This window comes from Delphinapterus leucas, chromosome 3, assembly GCF_059928025.1.
Source record: "Delphinapterus leucas isolate spDelLeu-1000000601 "Yukka" chromosome 3, BTC_Dleu_Yukka2, whole genome shotgun sequence".
NCBI lineage: Eukaryota > Metazoa > Chordata > Mammalia > Artiodactyla > Monodontidae > Delphinapterus > Delphinapterus leucas.
Window position 1 is genome coordinate 74,018,873 of NC_143131.1, and position 22,629 is coordinate 74,041,501.

At 36.5% G+C, this 22,629-nt stretch overlaps 1 protein-coding gene across 1 annotated transcript in view; it reads left to right on the forward strand.

Moving 5' to 3' along the window:
• ADGRV1 (adhesion G protein-coupled receptor V1) overlaps positions 1 to 22,629 on the forward strand; it is a 199,633-nt gene that overhangs the window by 99,890 nt on the left and 77,114 nt on the right. Inside the window, exons 28-34 of the mRNA XM_089908569.1 lie at positions 1,672 to 2,281; positions 5,638 to 5,853; positions 7,296 to 7,511; positions 8,219 to 8,463; positions 9,718 to 9,899; positions 10,724 to 11,535; positions 13,811 to 14,020. Coding sequence (XP_089764695.1) covers positions 1,672 to 2,281; positions 5,638 to 5,853; positions 7,296 to 7,511; positions 8,219 to 8,463; positions 9,718 to 9,899; positions 10,724 to 11,535; positions 13,811 to 14,020 — 2,491 coding nt within the window. The remainder of the gene's footprint in view (positions 1 to 1,671; positions 2,282 to 5,637; positions 5,854 to 7,295; positions 7,512 to 8,218; positions 8,464 to 9,717; positions 9,900 to 10,723; positions 11,536 to 13,810; positions 14,021 to 22,629) is intronic.

Below are 22,629 nucleotides of genomic sequence, written 5' to 3' on the forward strand. Positions count from 1 at the left end.
CCTTTGGTGTGGTTGGTGATGGTTCATTTCACTTGCCTCACGATCTCTTCTGTTCCACATTATTGTGCAGTATCCACTTTTCATCGTCCATCACAATTTGTTTTAAAAGCGGGACATTTTCATTACGTTTCAGTAGAGAATCGCATGCGAAAATGCAGAAGGTTTTTTTTCCCTTGACTTATGCGGAACCCAAACATCAAAGCGATTAACATAACCAAGCTGCTGCAGATGATTTTCAGTGCTTGATTTGGACATTTTGAGTATGTCGGCTATCTCCTGTGTGGTATAACGTTGATTGTTCTCAAGTAATGTCTTTATTTGATCGCTGTCAGTTTTAACTGATCTACCCAACCGTGGAGCATCGTCCAGCGAGAAATCTCCAACATGAAACTTCACAAACCACTTTTGACATGTTCAGTCCGTCACAGCACCTTCTCCATACACTGCACAAATCTTTTTTTGCATTTCAGTTGCGTTTTTACCTATCTGGAGATAATACAGCTATATGCCAAAAATGTTGCTTTTTTCTTCCATCTTCAATATTAAAATGGCTACACAAAAATTCACCAATTTTTTTTTTTTTTTTTTTTAATGCACGCTGATATGATAGCCGTTACAATACAATCTAACAAAATTGTTTCTAATGAAGTTAAGGACAACTAAGCACTACTAGAGCCATCTTACGGAAAAAAAACAAATGAACTCTTTGGCCAACCCAATACTAAAGAAAGAAAAAAAAAAAGGATTAAGGGAAAGCATCAAGTTTTATAAATTCCTGTCTCTAACTTTATTTTGAGCCAGCATTCATATTTTAAGTATAAATAAAAATTACTTTTAGTTGGGACTTAACTTGAAGTGATGTTTTTGGGCTTTTCATTCTTTTTAATATATTGTTGACAAAATATTTCTTGCTTCTTAAATGTGTTTTATATAACCTTGGGTTATGTACTTTTTTGGTGAATTTTTTGTTTTGTTTTGTTTTGTTTTGTTTTTTTGCGGTACGCGGGCTTCTCACTGTTGTGGCCTCTCCCGTTGCGGAGCACAGGCTCCGGACGCGCAGGCTCAGCGGCCATGGCTCACGGGCCCAGCCGCTCCACGGCATGTGGGATCTTCCCGGACCGGGGCACGAACCTGTATCCCCTGCATCGGCAGGCGAACTCTCAACCACTGCGCCACCAGGGAAGCCCGAATTTTTGTTTTTTATATTATATTGAACATACAATTAAATATAATTTGTTTTTAAAAATGAGTTTTATGGTTAACTTTTCAGAAAAATTATCAGTCATCTATTCCTTACAGTAAAGTATATACCTTCTTTGAAGGAAATGTAAACATTTTCATGAATATACGTAAATATAATACACTGTTAATTACATTTGCTTTATTACTAATGTATGTTATAGTTGCAGAAGTGATACAGCTATAGTTTAGTTAGAAGGTAAAAATGTTCAGTCTGTCATTTCATGCCACAATCACTTTTTAAGTGGGGCTCCCTGAGGGTCTTCAAATATGGGTAGTACATTGCTTTCAAGAATTTTATATTCTTGAGAACAGCTTATATATAAAATAAAATAAAAAATTAATATCCCCTTGTCATTCTGTATTTACAGACCTCTAAGTCAATGGTTTTAATTCCTCTTTTAATACATTTTAATATTAAATATTTTAAAGATTATGAGAAGTCATGGGACTCTGTCTCGAGTGACTTTGCTTTGGAGCATAGACTCTGATCCTGATGGCGATCTGGCCTTCACCTCTGGCAACGTCACATTTGAGATTGGACAGAAGAGCGCCAACATCACAGTGGAAGTATTGCCTGATGAAGATCCAGAATTGGATAAGGCATTCTCTGTGTGTATCCTCAGTGTCTCCAGTGGCTCTTTGGGAGTTCATACTAATGCCACATTAATAGTTTTGGCTAGTGATGATCCTTATGGGGTCTTCATCTTTTCTGAGAAAAATAGACCTATTGAAGTGGAGGAAGCTACCCAGAACATCACTTTGTCAATAATAAGGTTAAAAGGCCTCCTGGGAAGAGTCAAAGTCACATACGCAACACTGGATGATATGGAAAAACTGCCTTATTTTCCACCTAATTTAGCCAGAGCAACTCAAGGAAAAGACTATATTCCAGCTTCTGGATTTGCTCTTTTCAGAGCCAATCAGAGCGAGGCAACAATAACTATTTCAATTTTGGATGATGATGAACCAGAAAGGTCGGAGTCTTTGTTTATTGAACTGCTCAACTCTACTTTAATAGAGAAAGTACAGGATCGCCCAAGTAAGTAACCATTAGTGTGTTGTTATTATTATTAGAGGTAAGAATCCTGAAACAATAAATTAAGAATTTGGTATAGTAGAAAATTCTATAAAAATAATAAGTTCTAACTTTGAAAGCATCTTCTTACAAAAGTTTATCGATAAGGCAAATGGAAGTGGGACACTTCAAAACATGAAATCATGTTTTAAAAGCCTGTTATATTCCCAGACTAAATTTTTAGAAGTGTCTGTGTAATCCAGTGTAACTGATCTCTAGTACTATTGTACTTGATATTGTAGCTTCCAAAACATTCTGGAATCAATCTGGGGATTCCAAGGACAGTCCTGGTAGCAAGATCCTGAGTCTCTTTTGTCTTGATCCACTCTGGAAGATTCCTTAACCAACAGAGTCTCTTTGTATTAGTGAGGAGCATGAGTGAGGATTTGGCGACTGCATGAGGGAAGTTGGGGGACAGGGCTATGTAGTAGTAAGAAATCCTGGAAATTTTGTGGGTCACCGTGAGAGCTGAGAAGAAGGCAGTGGTTGGGGATAAGAATGAGGAATGCAGAGTGACCCGTGTTGGGCAGAGGATCTGGTGCAGTGGCTTCTGTTGGAACATAGCAGCCTCTACCCCTGGGGTTGTGGCTCAGTAGCTTTGTAGAGAGAGGGGGGCTACTAGTTGAGAGCAGGGCCTGAGCTTGGGGAGCTAAAGGTAGTTATTGCACTATAGCTTGTTCATTAGTCACATCTCTCTGCGAAGATGTATAACTTTAGAAAGGGGGTTTGAAATAAAGAGAAGAATCTAGATTTCCTGGAACAAGACAACAAGGAAAGGAAGAATGGTGATATTAATTTAATATCAGTTTTAGGATAATATTTGTAAATATATGTAAATGTAATACAATAAATAAATATTATGTATCTAACAATATAATAAAGCCTTCTTAAGGAAATTGGAATTAAAATAGTCCAAAGAGTACAATTTAAGATCTGCATGTTGACTGTGTTCTGCCATATAGATTAAGGTTTCTTACAAGTAAACTTCTTCACCTTACCGATATACTGTATAGTGAGCACCATTCTTGCCCACAGTGTAATTGTAGTCCAGGGTTATAGAAGGAAATTTACTTTCTAGGACAACTGCTAGCATTAAATTTTCAGGTTACAGTCAAGGTTAAAATTCTCACACAATAACCCATCCCTTTTTTTCTTAGCAAGATTTAGCATCAGTTATAATAGCAAATACATTGAAATAAAACCCAATAATTAGTCTTATTAAGTAAGAATTATAAAATATAGCCCTGTTTTCAAGGAACTCACAGTTTATTGAGTGAGCTGGAAATAAAACCGGGAGGGAGGATCATGTATAGCAGTGACTAGGAGCGATGGTTGCTGGTGCAGATAACTTAGGTTCAAGTGTATAGTAATAAATTGTTGCCCATAAACTTTTAAAGCCCCAGTTTCCTAATCTATAATACAGAATTATTATAGGGCTTAAATATCATAATATATGTGAAAATGAATACAGTGTCTGGCACGTGGTAAGCATTCAATAAATGTGAACGATTATTATTAATAAAATGGTATATGCAAAATATTAATGTGCTGTGGAATGGGAGAAACAGTCAACATGTATTTATGCTTGATATGTGTTCCTGGAACCATGCAGCATACTTGGGGCGATTCAGAATAGGCATAAGCTATGATGTGAAATAATTAAAGAACAATTAAGTGCATTAGAAAGAAAACAGTAAATGTCATTAAAAATGAAGAAAAAGAACAATTAAGTGCAAATCTATGTGATATTGTTTCAATTTTCATAGCAAATTCAGTGTAGGACCTGATAGGGTCTCTGTGCTCTGCTCTGAGTGTAATCACCAACCTTCAGGAGAGCCATGTGAGAAGACTGGTGATGAACAGGCGCAGGGCAGGATGAACAGTCATGGATAATTGAAGGTTTGATGAGGAATTGCATATAGGGAGCAAGAGATTAGACAAACCCTTACATGATGCCTCTTAATTGTGTCCAGCAGGTACTAGTCTAATGCCTTAGCTTGCTTCCTCAACATCCTTGTGCCCTTGATTCCTCATCTGTAAAATGTGGACAGTGCTACCCACCACATAGAGGTGGTATGGGAATTAAATTCCTAGATGCAAGAAAAGTGCTTAGAACAATGCCTTTTGAATAGGGCATACTCAGAAAATGTCATCTGCTTCTACAACTCGGTGTTACTGCCATTTTTTTTCCAATGTGGTTAAATTTAATTGTTATATTGATTTATAGTTTTGTGTTTTTAACTATATAATTTAGTGCAGTCTGGGCCTGTATCATTGAAATTAAATTGTGTCATTACTTGTTTAGACAAGGGTGCTAGTTGGAATTGAATCTAGAAAGTAAGTCAGGGAGTTTGTGGAGGGTCCTGCATGCCTTCAAAATAAGTTTTGCTCTCTCTAAAATCAGTGGCAAGTAAGAAGAGAGTCTTAAAAGTAGGCTTAAAAGCATAGCCTTAAAGTATAGCCTTGAAAGCCTGAGTGAGCACACTCTATTATAGCAGGGTTGGGGTAGCATGCCTCCGCTTTCTGGATGAGGTAGTTGCATGACTATTAACTGAGATGGGGCAAGGGGAACAGGTTTGTGAGGAAGGACAGTGAAGCAGGGAGAGAGGCAGTAATTGAATTAGAGTGTGATGATTTTCAGCTCCTCTTTGAGGGCAAGTAACTAGATTACTTACCTACTCAATTTTGTAACTGTAGTGCCTTTAAAAAAATTTGTGGCATGCTGGTAACTAACTAAAAGAGCATAATTCTGTAGGTTTCATCATTTTCTGTTATATTTTGCAAAGTGATGATTAAATATACTCTATTCATTTTTTTGCCTTTTTACAAGTTTCCAATAGTTATTAAAATAATTCTTGTAGGGTAACTATTCCTTTGCTATAATAAAAATCTCCCTAGAAGTTATAGGAGAGTAGGGACTTTCCATTTAGTTTATTTTTGTATCCCCAACATCTAGATTAGTGCTGGTACATAGTAAACGATAAATATGTTTTTGCTAAAAATAGTAGAAAACAAAATGATTATCCCATTTGGCTGATGGATCTTGCCGAGGCTTTTTTTTAATTTAATTTTTTATTGAAGTATAGGTGATTTACAATGTTGTGTTAATTGTACAACAAAGTGACTCGGTTATACATATACATACATTCTTTTTCATCTCCTTTTCCATTATGGTTTGTCACAGGATATTGAATACAGTTCCCTGTGTTATACAGTAAGACCTTGTTGTTTATCCATTCTGTATATTGGCTGAGGCTTCTTGATGACTTTTTGGCCAGTTCTTAGAATTTTGATATATTAGCTTTTCTTCTGTCTTTCAGTTCCAAACTCTCCACGCCTTGGGCCTAAGGTAGAAACTATTGCTCATCTAATTATCATTGCCAATGATGATGCGTTTGGAATTCTTCAGCTCTCAGCCCCAGTCGTTCGAGTTGCAGAAAATCATGTTGGACCCATTATCAATGTGACTAGAACAGGAGGAGCATTTGCAGATGTTTCTGTGAAGTTTAAAGCTGTGCCAATAACTGCAATAGCCGGTGAGAAAAGACATCTAAGGAGCAGTGAAGTGTTTTGGAGGGAAATTGTATCCTTGATTAACAAAGCCCCTTAAAGATGTAGTTAAAAAAAATCAACTAGAAAGCAATAATACCCTTGAATGTTTTTAAGGCACAGACCTAGAGTTTTTATTATATATTTATCACATTGATTTTGTAGAATTTGTGAAAACTGTTGGCAAATTGTATATGAATTTAAAAGCTTTGATGACCCAAATATGCACAAACCAATGAAAAGTAAACCAAGGAAAGCATTGTTAGGCTTTCTCTGTGTGTACTTTTAAGGTTTTTGGAAGGGATTCATGTGTAAATAATACTGAAGAATACAGGATAAAATGTGCAGCCATATGATTGCAGTGCTTGGCAACAGTCTTGTCTCTCAACTCATCTTGCTTATTTATTTATTTATGAAGAACATGGTAGAGGCAATGATTAGCATTAACTACTTTATGTATAAGCAAAAGGATTTCATTGTCAAGTGCAAATATTAGGAGACAGCTTTCTTTGGTAGTGCAGTTACAGCATCTAGAGGGAGATTTGCCTAAGAGCTATTCAATCAGAACCTTTCTAGTGTGCACTCAAAGGACATGAGTGTGAATGGATGGGATAACATGATTGATTTTTTGAAATAAATCATCTGGATGTGATACTTGCTTGAAAAGACAATGAACCAGGCTCACCTAGTCCTTAAATGACATGTGTGTAAGGGGTGGGGTGAGGAGGGTAGCTCAGAGGAGTGCCTGTCTGTAGGGGGCTTTACACATTGACAGATGGTGAGGGTTGATCACTGTTTTAGAAAATTAGCGCCCAAATTCCATAGGAAGCCTCTCTCTTTTCCTCATTCACTTTTTGACCAGAGACAAAGCCACCCCGAGTGGTATGCAGTAGCAGCTTTTAATCCAACTTTGTAGAAAATTTCATAGTTTCCAACCATAGGATTGATGACGCTGACATGCCCGTCTCTCTGCAGCACTGTAATTTATCTCCCCAGTGAGATCAGAATTCTAGTTTTGTTCTTTGTTTTAAGGTACCATACACATTTTTTTTACTGTTGTAGATAAGGGGCCATCTTGCGGTAATGAATGACTCTCTATGTTCATGTGCCTATCCATATCTATATGTCTGTGTCTATATCTGTATCATCTATATGTGTATATGGCAAATAGAACACATTATGTATACATCGTTCTAAAAATGAACTTGAACAACCCAGATGTCTTTTTTGTTATTTTGTTGTATCAAACTCATTTTTTTCTTGCACGCGAGGTAAATCTTGTTTAGAATAAATGTAGTCACTATCCTCGAAAAAGTCTTTCAAAGTATGTCCATGGAATGTGATATGTCATAGTATTTCCCTAGAGTATGAGATGTTTATTATCATATACTGGAATAAGTCTTAGCATTTTTCTTTTTTGTCTTTATAGGTGAAGATTATAGTATAGCTTCATCGGATGTAGTCTTGCTAGAAGGGGAAACAAGTAAAGCCGTGCCAATATATATCATTAATGACATCTACCCTGAGCTGGAAGAATCTTTTCTTGTGCAACTGCTGAATGAAACAACAGGAGGAGCCAAACTAGGGGCATTAACAGAGGCGATCATTATTATTGAGGCCTCTGATGACCCCTATGGATTATTTGGTAATGAGACTAGTTTGTGTCTCTCTTTTACTTGTCTGTATAGATTCATACCTTTCTTTATTTTTAGAGACTCAGAATTGATTTGATCTTGTTCCGTTTTAACCTGCTATTGCTGATATATAGGACACCTATGTGTGTTCACTAGCAGTGGTTAGTAAACCTAGCAGTGGTTAGAAATCAACCTCTCAGAATAAATCTGGAAATCATACACTTTTAGACTTTTAGGTCAGATCTGGTTCCTAGATGTGTTTTGTGAAGTTTAGACGATTCTTTAAAAAACTAATTTAATTCACAGAAATTTGTACAGAAATCTGAATTTCTGGCCTATCTTTATAGTAGAAAAATATGGTGACCTCAAGCCCCTTTCCTTCATAGTATCAGTCTTAGGAGAAAAATCGCAACTGCCAGGCTTGTCCCATGCAGTTAGCCCCCGAACTCACTAGACCTACTTCACTTATGACTGGTATATTCCTGACCTCTGTGGACATCTGAGTTTATGCTTTCTGCTTCTATCATAATGAAAATAATTTGGAAAATTTGGCAGGCCTGACCAATTTGTATCACAGCATGTTTCTCTGATTTTGTAGGGTTTAGCTTCTTAGATTGCTTAGGGGAAAAAAAGAATCAACTGTAGGATGGCAATTGGTTTGTTCTACATTGACTTAGTTTCACTTTGTATTTGAAATTATCTCTGCTTTGCCCTTTAGGTTTTCAGATTACTAAACTTATTGTAGAGGAACCTGAGTTTAACTCAGTGAAGGTAAACCTGCCAATAATTCGAAATTCTGGGACACTCGGCAATGTTACTGTTCAGTGGGTTGCCACCATTAATGGACAGCTTGCTACTGGCGACCTGCGAGTTGTCTCAGGTAATGTGACCTTTGCCCCTGGGGAAACCATTCAAACCTTGTTGTTAGAGGTCCTGGCTGACGACGTTCCGGAGATTGAAGAGGTGAGAGGAATGGCTACTCTAGAATGACACTGTAAAACATATCTTGTCTTATAGTGACTAGAACAGATGGCTGTTATTGTGACTTTTATAGAGGTGTCTGATAAATTATTTCTGCAAGAATGTTCAAAATATGGTAGTGTGAAAGTGATCCTTAGAGATAACAAAAAACAAGAATGTTCTAGAAATAGGTCTCATACACATACTAGTTTACTAGTATAAGATTTTTTTGGTACAGTTATGTAATATTTTTCTACGTTTTGGTTAAATGATTAAACATGTATAGTCTGTCATAAGTTTTGCTGTATTGTTTCATATAAACTCTTAATTTGTTTGTATTCAGACTTCCTTTTGACTTGAGTGTGAGCCAGTCAGTCTTAATTAAGTGTAGATTTTGATTTTCCACTCATTCGTTTATTCTTTAGGATTTACTATGTGACAAATACCATGCTAGATTTATCTGCCTGATATTTATTTTTCATCATGAAGAGGCAAGGTGGCAAATAAAGATAGAGTCTCAGTGGCGAAATTGATTCATCACTAACATATATTGGCTGAAGATAATTTTATTTTATTAAATTCAAGTATTAAAAGCTGGAGCTCATAAAATTACATTTAATAGCATTTATTCTTTAATAGTGTCAAATTTTTGTAGAAGGGAAATCCATAAAATTTCTTTTCGGATGCTAATTGTGTCATTACTCATTTCTTAAATATTAGATATTAGTTCATACATATACAACATTTCTCTTTCCTTTTCTCTGAATTTAGGTATGAAAACCTAAAAACTTATAAATTTCTCTAAATTTATGATATGTTTTTAGTTTTATGTTTTATCAGAGAATTTTCATTTATGAGAATGTGGGAAATAAAGCATAATAAATGAACTATTCGTAAAACACATATGCAGTATCCTCCCTAAGTAAAAAAAGGTATAGGGGTTAAAAGTATATTATTGAAGTGGTAAACATAAACAGGCCTCTTAAAATTGATTCACAAGATTGTATAACAGAATATTAAGGAACTTAAACAGCCTCTATTTCTTCTGTGCCATCATGCTCTATTGTTAAAAGTTGGTGATGGATTGTTCTGTTACGTGTTGGGATTGTAAATGTAATGGAGGAGTTTCTTTGAGTCCATTTATATTTTACTCCATTTTGTTCTTGTATGGATAGTTTTGATTTTTTTTTCCTGCATCATTTTTATTCTAATTTCAGAACTGGGATTCTGTTAAGGAAGTTTTCACTGTATTTTTAGGTTATCCAAGTGCAACTAACTGATGCCTCTGGTGGTGGTACTATTGGGTTAGATCGAGTGGCAAATATTACTATTCCTGCCAATGATAATCCTTATGGTACAGTAGCCTTTGTTCAGTCGGTTTATCGTGTTCAAGAGCCTCTGGAGAGAAGTTCCTGTGCTAACATAACTGTCAGGAGAAGGTATATGAGATGTGGCTGCTTGTATCCGGCGGGGGAGGGGGGCGGTGATGGAACTTGTGGGGTGGTGGGCAAGGATCTCTTACACAGTCAAATAAAGTTTGGTAGTTTTTGTAGAATGTAAATTATTTTATAGGCTGTTATAATTTGTTAATTGAATTATGCCTATTAATATAAAGAGCTCATTGTATCTATCATACCTTTTATGAGTGAAATGGATTATACATCATTGGGCTTTGTAGCCCCAGACACTTATTGCTTTAATTGGTGATGTGTTTGAATTAGAACTTGAATACAACTGGCTTCTAAATTAAAGAACATTCAGATGCCATATGAAGTGGTTGACTTTCAGGTTCCGTTTTGTCTGGATTTCTCTTGTGAGACAGCATCCAGTTCACTGAGCTCCTTCAGAAATAGAAAGTAGCTGGTCTTGCTTGTGACCTTGTGGCAAGTAGTTACATTTCCTTAAAATGTACTCAACGTTGGTATCATTGTTACTTTGTTTCAGTGAAAGCTAGTAATGAAGATTCATTTTCTAAGTCTTTGAAAATTCTGAAATGGATATGATTTGCATATGGTGCAAGATATTTTCATAGCTTGGTTAAAAATGAGTAATATTTGATTGAAAATGAGCCAGATTTCCTTACATGAGAAAACATAATGCGAAAGACAAATGTTATTAAGAAACATGGTTGTGTTTGCGCTAGTACTTTATCCACTTAAAAAAAAAAAGTGAAAACCACAATCAGCATTCTCTTCTCTATTATGTAATCCACAGATGGCTTTGAGTGCTTAACCTGTCTTTTAATTGTCACTCCACATTTTAGCGGAGGGCACTTTGGTCGGCTGTTGTTGTTCTACAGTACTTCCGATATTGATGTAGTGGCTCTTGCAGTTGAGGAGGGTCAAGACTTACTGTCCTACTATGAATCGCCAATTCAAGGGGTGCCTGACCCACTTTGGAGAACTTGGGTGAATGTCTCTGCAATGGGGGAACCCCAGTACACCTGTGCCACTTTGTGCCTCAAAGAACATGCATGCTCAGCGTTTTCCTTTCTCGGTGCTTCTGAAGGCCCCCAGTGTTTTTGGATGACATCGTGGATCAGCCCAACCGTTAACAACTCAGACTTCTGGACCTACAAGAAAAACATGACCAGGGTAGCGTCTCTTTTTAGCGGTCAGGCTGTGGCTGGTAGTGACTACGAGCCTGTGACAAGGCAATGGGCCATAATGCTGGAAGGTGACGAATTTGCAAATCTCACAGTTTCTATTCTTCCCGACGATTTCCCAGAGATGGATGAGAGTTTCCTAATTTCTCTCCTTGAAGTTCATCTTATGAACATCACAGCCAATCTTAAAAACCAACCAACCATAGGACAGCCAAATACTTCTACAGTTGTCATAGCATTAAATGGTGATGCTTTTGGAGTGTTTGTGATCTACGGTATTAGTCCCAATACCTCAGAAGATGGCTTATATGTTGAAGTTCAGGAGCGGCCCCAAACCACAGTGGAGATGATGATCCACAGGACAGGGGGCAGCTTAGGTCAGGTGACAGTCCAATGGCGTGTTGTTGGTGGAACAGCTACTGAAGGTTTAGATTTTATAGGTGCTGGAGACATTCTGACTTTTGCTGAAGGTGAGTTATGGTTCTAAATGGATTTCAGTTCCCCCTGGTAAAGTCGTTATAGTCAGTTTTTATGACAAGGTTCATATGAATTTTTACTGTATACTTTCTTGCTAATGTGTAAAAGTGAGTGATGGTTTTGAAATAATAGTAGTTGGCTTGTTAATGGTTGACATGACATATGTAGGCCCATGGCATAGGGCCCTACATGTGTATCTTTTTTAGTTTATTAAAAAGATTTTCAGGGAATGTGAGAATTTTATCCCTTTTATGTGTGGTAGCAGAGCCTTTAAGGAAGTGTAGAGGCAGCTCTAAAGCAACTTTATATTTTGTAGGGGAAGTTACAAGAATGAGCCGGGTAGCTACAACCAAATGTGGGTAAGAAGTATTGGTAGCTAGGAAAATGGGTACCAACTGGGAAGCTTTTTCATATGCACTAGACAAATCAGGATAAACCTCCAAAGAAAATAATTTGTAAGTATAAATAGCATAGACTTTGGTGACTTGATTCATATTAAATTAAGACTAGTGGTAGATCAACTTACAATACTGTTCTTAGACTTGGATGGGACCACTATTTTAAATTTTCATGAACAATGAAATTACAGAGAACTTGGACAATAATTAAAATTAGGGTCAGATTCACTGATTCTTTTCCAGGGTTGGTTGAATCATTTATATTTGAAAATTTCAGAAGTTCATATATTTAAAATAGTTTTCTTTGGGTAGAAGAACGATATCTTTACTGAGATCATTATTTAAATCCTGATTTAGTAAATTATAAATTCCATATAGTTTTTTAACATAGTGTTTTTCTGATTGAAAAGTAATATTTATTCATGAAAACTTCAGGTTATACAACAAAATGAAGGAAGTAAATGTTACTCACAATTCCATATCTTAGAGCATTCATTCATTGCATCTTTTATCATTTAATTTTAATGCATATACTGTTTTGGAAACAGTAGTCAGGGGTCATGATACATATAGATTATATACTTTTTGAAACATCTAATAAGCATTATATTTTAGAGTAAATTTTTAAAATAGTATAAAACTTCTCAAAAATGATTGTTTCCTAGTAAATGGTTTTGGGAACGATGGAATAATGATATGCTTGATGTATGGGTTTGTGTGTGTGCACAGGTTAGTAACTGGTAACATTTCTCCCTATTTCAAAGGAAATATTGAACTTTGAGGAGGGAGTGGAGATGAAAATTTAAAGTTAGATTTTTTTAGTGGCTTTGGTAACAATAAAGAAGCAATCATATAAAGTAGTGGCATTATACAAATTAGTATTACCTTGAATTGTAACTTTAGAATCACACGAAATGGACTATATTTTATAGTTAACCTAGATTCTCAGATAACATACACTCTCTTGAGGCAGTCTTGACACTGAATTGATAAAATATACCAGGGTCGTGAGAGAGAGAACATGCATTCACATCCATTTTCTCCTTTCTCCTGCCTTTTCTCACCCTTTCAACATCTTTCCAGAAAGTGGCAAAGAATTAGATGGGGAACACTGTAGGTGAACAGCAGAAGCAGTGTTGGGTTTGGGGGTTTCCAGTGATGCCCTATCTACTAGTGGGGTCCTAGACCAAATTGCAAAGTAGATTGCTTGGCCCTTGTTGCTGTTATGCGTCCCTCTGAATTCCTTTTCTGCCTCCTTCCCTTATTGCCCGAATCCTGAAGACTAGTATTTGACGTTGTCATCTCATCTGGCTCCCCAAAGACTTATCCCATTTATGTGGGTTCTCTTGCTGAGAATTTACCATCCTTTTCTGTTTCCCATTTTGACCACTATTCCCTAAGTGTTCCTGGTCTTTCAGGGAAGTTTTGGCTTTGATTACCTGAAAATCATTCATGGTAATGCCAAAATGAGAATGTGACCCCACTTTCTAGAGGGATCTGTTTCTAAACAGTAGATGCTTCAGAACCTCTTCCCCTAGCTAGGTCATGGTTCTAGGCTAAAGACCAGGAAGTAAAACCATGATTCCTTGAAATAATTCTACCCTTTAACTTTCCATAATTCAAAATGTGCTTTTCCACAATCTGCCCATGTTAATGAAAATTTTACAGTGTTTTATAGGTGAAAGGGTATACATACTTACATACAACATTTGCATATAGTGGCACTAATATTACTCATGGTATTGAACTGTTATAATTCACTCATGTATTTTTACTTAACTTTTGTCTTTGAAAGAAGTTATCTTGGACCTTTGTGAATTCTCTATTGATGATTTTCTTACTTAGGTTTTATTCCATTAATTCTTTATAGGTGAAACCAAAAAGATAGCCATTTTAACCATTTTGGATGACTCTGAGCCAGAGGATGATGAAAGCATCATAGTTAGCTTGGTGTACACCGAAGGCGGAAGTAGAATTTTGCCCAGTTCCGACACCGTCAGAGTGAACATTTTGGCCAATGACAATGTGGCAGGAGTTGTTAGCTTTCAGACTGCTTCCAGATCTGTCATAGGTCATGAAGGTGGGTTCCTTTCTTTGTTGAGCACATTCATTCTCTTTTCCATGGATGTCATTTTTTGTCTAGCTTTTTAAAGTTTCCCATTTAAAAAATTCTTGCATTATTTTGTACAGCTGGGTATGTTAATGTACATGGAGCTTATTTGGGAGAGGGCTGTATAGTGAACTGTTTAACTAGATTTAGGAGCCTCGCAGATTGGTATTGTGTTCTAGCTTGCCACTCCCCACTAGTGTGATTTTAATGAAATTGGTCAAACCTAGGATGCTCAGCTTTCTCATCTGTTAAATGAAGGGAAATACTACTTCCTTCGTAGGTTTCTGTGTGAGGATTAAGTGGATAAATGTAAAGTGCTTAGCATAGTTCTGGGCACATAGTGTATATGTGCTCAGTGGTAGCTGTTGATGTTAAATGGTGAAATATTGGCTCTCTGTTCAAAAAAAAAAATAGCAGTTTCTGATCAGTGAATATTTTAGCTTGGATTTTCTATGTTTGTATATTTTATGAACAAAGTGCCAAACTAGAAAAAAATTATACAATGTCCTCTTTTCCCGTTAAAAAACAGTAATTTCCTTGAATCTTAATATTTTACATCATTTATAGGGTTTACATTTATAGGCTACTTTTTGTTTAAACCATTATAGCAGTGTTTTTGTCTTTGAATAAGTCTGTTTGAGATAAAACTGGTATTTATAGTCTGTTTCACTATAATTTGTGTTTAAAATTAAAAAATAATTGTACCTAAAAGAGTTAAGAAATGAAAAGGATATAGATCATGCATTTGGACTTCGACTTTATGGATGAGAAAACTGAGACAGAGAGATTAAGTGACTGGACAGAATCATATAGCTAGTTAGTGACTGTGCCGGAAACTGAATGCATTTTAGTGTGCATCACCTTTTACCTTACTGTACTCCCAACTTGCAAGTTTATTTAACTTAATGCAAATATCTGAGCCATTTTCCAATACTCTTTCCTTTTATTAATGGTTTAAAATCTCATGTTGTCATAGCAATAGTGAGTAAAAGTGACTAACAAATTGCTATAAGTCAATCTAAAGACAGATCATCAACTCTCGAAAAAATTATTTGTAGTATAATACAAGTAAAAAGTCACTGGAAGAGAAGTTAATCTCAATAATAATGACAACAACAATAACACTTATTGAGTGTTTTCTGCATGCCAGACATTTTACACCCATCATTTCACTTAATTTTAACAGGGCTATGAAGTGGGTATGACGATATACACCAGTTTTTCACACAAGGAAACTGAATGTTAGAGAGATTACCCAGCACATAGTTATTCATGGTGGGGCTTAAACCTGGTGTTGTCTGAATCCAGAGCTTATGCTATAGGGCACCTTGTGAGAAGAAACTTGTTTTGCTTGAACTTACATCTACTGCAGAACCTGACAATGCAGGAGCATCGGGTAAATATTTCAGGATTTGAGTTGGAAGAATAATGAATTTGAGTAACAGTGTCCATGTGAGAGGAGGAAATTTGGTGAGAGAATCTGACTCTACCTTAAGCTAGGGGTGGAAATTGGATTTTTAGAGATAATCGTTGAAATCAGGAAAATTAAAGATCTAAAATTAAGATCTTAGTGGATAGAGGGAGAAAAGCAAGTTGTCAAGGATGGAGCTATGTGGGACACCAGGGTAAGGTCCTGGGACAGGCAAAAGGCAAAGGGGAAAGGGGAAAGAAGGCTCTGCCAGAGAGGTGGAAAGAGACCAAAATAAGAATGTGTTTTCATTAGTTATCAGAAGAAAGTAACCAGCGTGTCTCATACTACATGGGCAACAAGTGAGATTAGGTTCCCAAATGGGCTAGAGGGAACAGTAGTAACTGCAGAGGAATTGTAAAGGAAAACTTGGCATGGAAAGCAAATAACTAAGGATAACAAAAGACAGGACTGTAGAAGCCTTGGGGGCAGTGCTCCTCAAAGCACAGTCCTCAAGCTGACATCTGCACACGAAGTGTTTGCTTTTTGTTTGTGACAAGATAAGTTTGAAAATTGAAAGAATCTTTTCTAGAGACTTTTAAAACGATTTCATTTTGCTGTGATATCCAAAAGTGATATCTATGGGCTTACATTTTGTATATGTGTTCTTTTTGCCATTTAACTTATCTAGTCATTTATTTTATTGTGTTTTACAAAAATGTCAGTTTATGATAGATCAAGGAAAACAAAACAAAACAAAAAACAGACAAAAACCCCTTGTTTGGGACTTCCCTGGTGGTCCAATGGTTAAGAATCCACCTGCCAATGCAGGGGACACAGGTTCGACCCCTGGTCTGGGAAGATCCACATGCTGCGGGGCAGCTAAGCCCGTGCGCTCTAGAGCCCGTACACTGCAACTACTGAGCTCACGTGCTACAACTACAGAAGCCCATGGGCTGAGAGCCCGTGCTCCGCAACAAGAGAAGCCACTGCAATGACACGCACCGCAACAAAGAGTAGTCCCCGCTCACTGCAACTAGAGAAAGCCCGTGTGCAGCAACAAACACCCAGTGCAGCCAAAAAAAAAAAAAAAAAATTGCTCAAAGCAGAATAAAGCCAACCCAGAATTCTATACTAGTGAAAACATTTTTCAAGAATAAAAGTGAAGTAAAGATATTTTCAGATAAAAGAAAACTAAAAAAAATTATTAAAACAAAACCAAATCCTATCCTTCACTACATTAGGGGTGAGAAGCACTGCCTTAGGGGATATTCTGTTGGCTCTGTGAGCAAGGAAAGGAGAAAAATTGGCGAAACCAGATTAAAGCGTAGAGTATTTTGGACTTGCTTTGTTTTGTTGAAGAAATATAGAGAAGAAGGCAATGTAGAAGAAGAGAATAAAAGTGTTAGTGGCGTGGGGATGGGTATAAATAAGTTCAGGGACCAGAAAGGATTAGATTTAAGGGAGGACACAGAGCTGGACTAGGTATGTGATTTTCAGCAATATGATGGGACTTTTTTTTTTTTTAAGTATACAAAAGTATTTGGATGTCCAGGATCACTTGAAGGGCATTTTAACCGTAAAGGAGCTAGCGTCATTACATGCGTCCTGTGGAAGTCTGGGTGGTGACAGTGGTGGTGGGTTGGAGGCTCTGAAGAAACCCAGGCTCTTGTGCTGAGCACCAGGTCATCTTGGGGAAAACTGCAGGGTCTTGGCACCTGTGTTCTCTTTCACCTGAACGAACTTAACACCTGAAAACCAGATTGTGGTCTCTTTAGTCTCCAAGAGCTAAATACCTGCAGGGGATGCAAAGAGAAAAAATGATTAGTCATTAAAACATGTGGTCCAAACGTGTTATTGGTTTATCATATCAAAAGCATATCCTATCTGCTTCATCATATCGATCTATGAGCATGAGTTTGGTACAGGAAATAGAACAATGAATTGCTTTCATTAATCAGTACTCCCTAGAATTTTTACATTTTCTAAATAAAAATTGGTAGGAATTGCTATTTTTTTTAATTTACTTTCCTTTCCCTTTTCTCCTAAACCTTTTCCTAGAGTCTAAATTAATTTTCTTTTTTCAAAAACATTATGTCTAACCTCAAGAATTCAGTATTTTGTGCATGTATTCTTTGTATTACTGCAAAATTGCATAGAGAAATGTATATCAAGCAGATGTTTACAAAAATGAAAACTTCGTGGTGATTCTTCAAAGATAACTGCTAAAGAAATGGGGTAAAAAAAATCATGCCATGTAGGCTTTTGACAGTGTTAACATTGCTTTTGACTTAGTGTTGGAGTTTCATTTATGTGATTAGATTTAAAATGTGGACAATGCTGAATTTCTGGCTCTAGAATACATTTTCATTTCATGGGGAGGAATTGCCTTAGTGTTTAACAGTGTATTGAATTCTGTAGAATCCTATTTCTACATTTTTGTCCTAAAGCAATTGGACAGATGCCCAGTGGTAAATATTACTTTCTTTCAAATGTAATGGGCAGACTTTAGAAATATAGGACAATAGATTTTTACTGTGGTTGCAAAGTATGTATAAATGTGCTCTTTATAAATCTGTGTTAAACGTTTCACTTCACACATCTCTGCAGCATCATAATCATTATGTCATGTTCAATGGTTTTAAAATTTCTCCTTTTCTCAGAGACAGCATGTATGTTTTCTAGGTAAAGATTTGAACAAGAGATGTGATTCTTTAAAAATATATATCGAACTGCTATATTAGAAACACTCAACTTTTTTTCTTATTGACAGTTTGTGTTTCATATTATCCCTGTAATTGTTTTAAGTCATTTTCTATTAGTTGTAGAGCACAATCAGTTTGGATGGTTCCTGTATACCACGTATACATGAATCTATTAGAATATATTTCCTGTATTTTAGTTTTCCATTATTTTTATACACATTGTAGTTGACGTTTATCTTTGTAAAAACAATCCTGATTTGTTTTAGGAAGAAATACACGAAATACTCTGGGTTATTAAAATTAATCTTATTTTCATATTTCTTATTTGTGTTAGGCTAGGTCTAGAACCCATATGATAGATCTTCCTTTTTTTTTTGGTCTTTTATGGCCACGCCACGTGGCATGTAGGATCTTAGTTCTCAGACCAGGGATAGAACCCGTGCCCCCTGCAGTGGAAGTGTGAAGTCTTAACCACTGGACTGCCAGGGAAATCCTTTTTTTTTTGGTCTTAGATCTTCTGCTTAAAGTTAAAATGTATCACCGATTTTTTGGTGGACTCTAGATTTCATATCAAGATGATCTTACAGGAATTAGTCAGACTCTTTAGTGGGGGAGGGCCCTCTCTAGGTCTTCATTCTGGGCAAAAACTAGAAGGCAGTGTGGTAAAATATTGGCTATCTGAAAATTTTACCTTCCTTCTTTAGGACCTATCTTCTGTCCTTTCCTCGTATTTAGAAGACTGAGCACTTGTTTCTAATTTTTTCCTTTTCCTATGTTCTTTGACTTCTCCTCTAGGTAGAAGGTAGCTTTCTGGTAATTCTTCCTAGAAGGCTTTTTTTTAAAAAAAAAAAAAAACATTTATTTTTTTATTTATCTTTGGCTGTGTTGGGTCTTCGTTGCTGAGTGTGGGTTTTCTCTAGTTGCGGTGAGCGGGGGCTACTCTTTGTTATGGTGTGTGGGTTTCTCACTGCGGTGGCTTCTCTTGTTGCAGAGCACGGGCTCTAGGCGCGCGGGCTTCAGTAGTTGTGGCTCGCGGGCTCTAGAGCGCAGGCTCAGTAGTTGTGGCACACGGGCTTAGTTGCTCCGTGGCATGTGGGATCTTCCTGGACTAGGGGTCGAACCCTTGTCCCCTGCATTGGCAGGAGGATTCTTAACCACTGCACCACCAGGGAAGTCCCTAGAAGGCATTTTAAATGGACCTGATTCTTGGCAGTCTGCCTTAAAGAGACAGTTAATACCTCTATTTTGATTCTTAGGAAAACCTTCACACTATTTATGCTGTTGACGTGATTTTTAATAGGCTCATGAAATTATGTGTTTAAGGAATACTTGGTTTACCTTTTATTTGTGTGTGTGTTGTGCTTCAAATTGTGTTTCTTGTAATATTTTCTTGCAAGTTAAATTCTTGCATGGTAACATTAAATTTTCAAAGGTGATATTAAGTGGTATTAGACTGAGCATTTTTAAATTTATTTATTTATTTATTTATGGCTGTGTTGGGTCTTCGTTTCTGTGCGAGGGCTTTCTCTAGTTGTGGCAAGCGGGGGCCACTCTTTTTTTTTTTTTTTGGCGGTACGTGGGCCTCTCACTGTTGTGGCCTCTCCCGTTGCGGAGCATAGGCTCCGGACGTGCAGGCTCAGCGGCCATGGTTCACGGGCCTAGTTGCTCCGCAGCATGTGGGATCTTCCCGGACCGGGGCACGAACCTGTGTCTCCTGCATCGGCAGGCGGACTCTCAACCACTGCGCCACCAGGGAAGCCCGGGGGGCCACTCTTCATCACGGTGTGGGGGCCTCTCACTATCACAGTCTCTCTTGTTGCGGAGCGCAGGCTCCAGATGCGCAGGCTCAGTAGTTGTGGCTCACGGGCGCAGTTGCTCTGCGGCATGTGGGATCCTCCCAGACCAGAGCTCGAACCCGTGTCCCCTGCATTGGCAGGCAGACTCTCAACCACTGTGCCACCAGGGAAGCCCTAGACTGAGCGTTTTTACATGTAATAAGTTTGTAGGAGGATTTTACTTTTTTCTCTCCTTAGCATTTCATTTTTAGTTTTGCCTTTAATGGTGTATTTATTCCCAAATCTCTATGTACCATCTTACAACCATAATTTTTTTTATTATGATATTTACAGGTTCCCCTTCAATATGGATTTTCATTGACCTACATTTTTTTTTTGCCACTTGTATTCCCACTGCATTTTTAGCACTTGTTCAGACTTCTATAATTTTCATTTTGAAATATTACTGGGTTTTGTGATTTAAAAAAAAATTGAAAACCATGAGTCTATACCTTTTTATTTGGGTCACCAGACAACACTGTAGGCGAAAGAGCTTAATAACTCCAAGGTTCTCTCTCTGCCATTCAGTAATAAACCCTTGAGAAATTCTGCCTGGTATACAATAGAGAGACTCCAGCGTTTCATTGTAGTGCCTGTGTTTTATTCATATGAGTTATATAAGTATAAAAATTTTAAATGGCATGGCAATTATGGCTGATTGTACCCATTCTTTCAGTTATATCCTATCATTGGACACTCTTATTTCTAATAACAGTTCTTTTATGTTTCAATAAAAACATCCAAGTCATAGTCTGCTATTGTGATAGCAATTAAAAATTTTTTTTTGTATTGAAATATTTTAAAATGTGTACATTAAACATTGAACTGTTTTAGGAAATTTTATTTAGAAGTCTGTTTTTGCTTTCTTATATTTTCTGCTGTCCCAAAATAATTTATGTAATAAATGTATTAAAGTTATGTATGCTTAAATTTAGTATGAAAATTTTATTTTGTTTTTTAGTAATTGAAATAAGATAATCTCTAAATTAATGAATTTATGATATTTTAAGAAACCTTCCTATTAGAAATAATTATTTAATTTTATTATTTTAAAAAACTGTGGTAGTTAAAACATATTTGGAAAAGGTGTTTATATTTTACTGTGTTATTGCTACTCCTCATTTAAAAGTGTCAGAAGTGTGTATTTATTTGGATAACTAAGTAAAAATGGTATTTTTAATGAACATGCATGGATTTCAACTATATGTCTATGCTATAAGGATGTGTTCTTTAAAGCCTTTTAAACATGAATTCATTTATCTTTTAACAATTATTAGTTTTTAGTAATATAGTTCATTAATGTACCTTAACTTCTGTTCATCATCATAAAATTTTTGAATTCAGCATATTTTCAGCAAGACACATGGCCATCACCAGTACTCCCTAGGAGCTTACTTTTCAATTCCAGCAATTTAGAAGAAATGACTTTTATGATTTTCTTCAATTTTACAAAATATTACATGAGGATAAAAGCCAGGAATGGAAAGTATCTAAAATGCCTCATTTATCCAGGAAGGATAGCTGTAACTTTGGTGAAGTTACAGAGGTTGATATACAGATTTGACACCTTTCCTTTGTATTTCTTTCTATAAAACAAAATCATTGATGGTATATGTAAGTTACAATTTCAAGAAATGTGATTTTCAGGTATTTGCAAGCATTTTTATGCATGCATTGTGTAAAATCACATTGCATACCAGTGTAAGGAATTTTTGTCCTTTTGGGAAGTGAAGGAAGAATTTACTTGTGTTATTACTAGTTTTGACCATGAGGACTTAATTATTTTCTTTAATTTACAGAACATTTATGTTCTGGTGCATGTTTTGGAGTGTATAAAAGTTTGTGTTTTCCATTTTAGCATGTGCTTTTGTAACTTTTACATGTTAAACTTCCTGAAGTTCTACTAAATGGAAGTATTTAGAAGTGGGATAAACAATAATGTGTTGATAAACAATAAGCATGTATAAAGCTTCTAGAAAATTGCAAACAAAACAGCTTTGTAATATTCTTAGAAAAGGTACTGTAGTAGTTGCATGTTTGGGATTTGGGTTTTGTTGACTTCAAATGTTAAGCTCATTTTACATTAAACATTCATCAATCTGTACATTTCAACCTGCAGGAGAAATTTTACAATTCCATGTGATGAGAACACCCCCTGGTCGAGGAAATGTTACTGTTAACTGGAAAATTATTGGGCAAAACCTAGAACTCAATTTTGCTAACTTTACCGGACAACTCTTCTTTCCTGAGGTAATACCACCAAGAAAAGCTTTACTGCAATATCTGGAGGTAACTGTGTTTTGTGAGGAAAATGGGAAAACTCTGATTATGTAATACAAAGATTAATAGAGATCCATGAGAGAGCTGCTCCCTTAGAAACCTAAAGGAAGAACATTACTCAAAGAATTTCTAAGACTTAAGGAGGGGGTTTGTTTTTCCGTATGTACTAGGTAGATCTCCTTTAAGGAAACAGAAAAAGTTGACTTTGTATTTGAGGCAAGCCCTCTTGTTGCTTTCTTGCCCTCCCACTGTTGGTGTCAACTGTGTCATTAAGAAGATGATTACTGCTTGTCCCTCTTCTCTTACCCCTCACTGTCTTGGAACTTTCAATGCACTTGGAACTTAAATGTT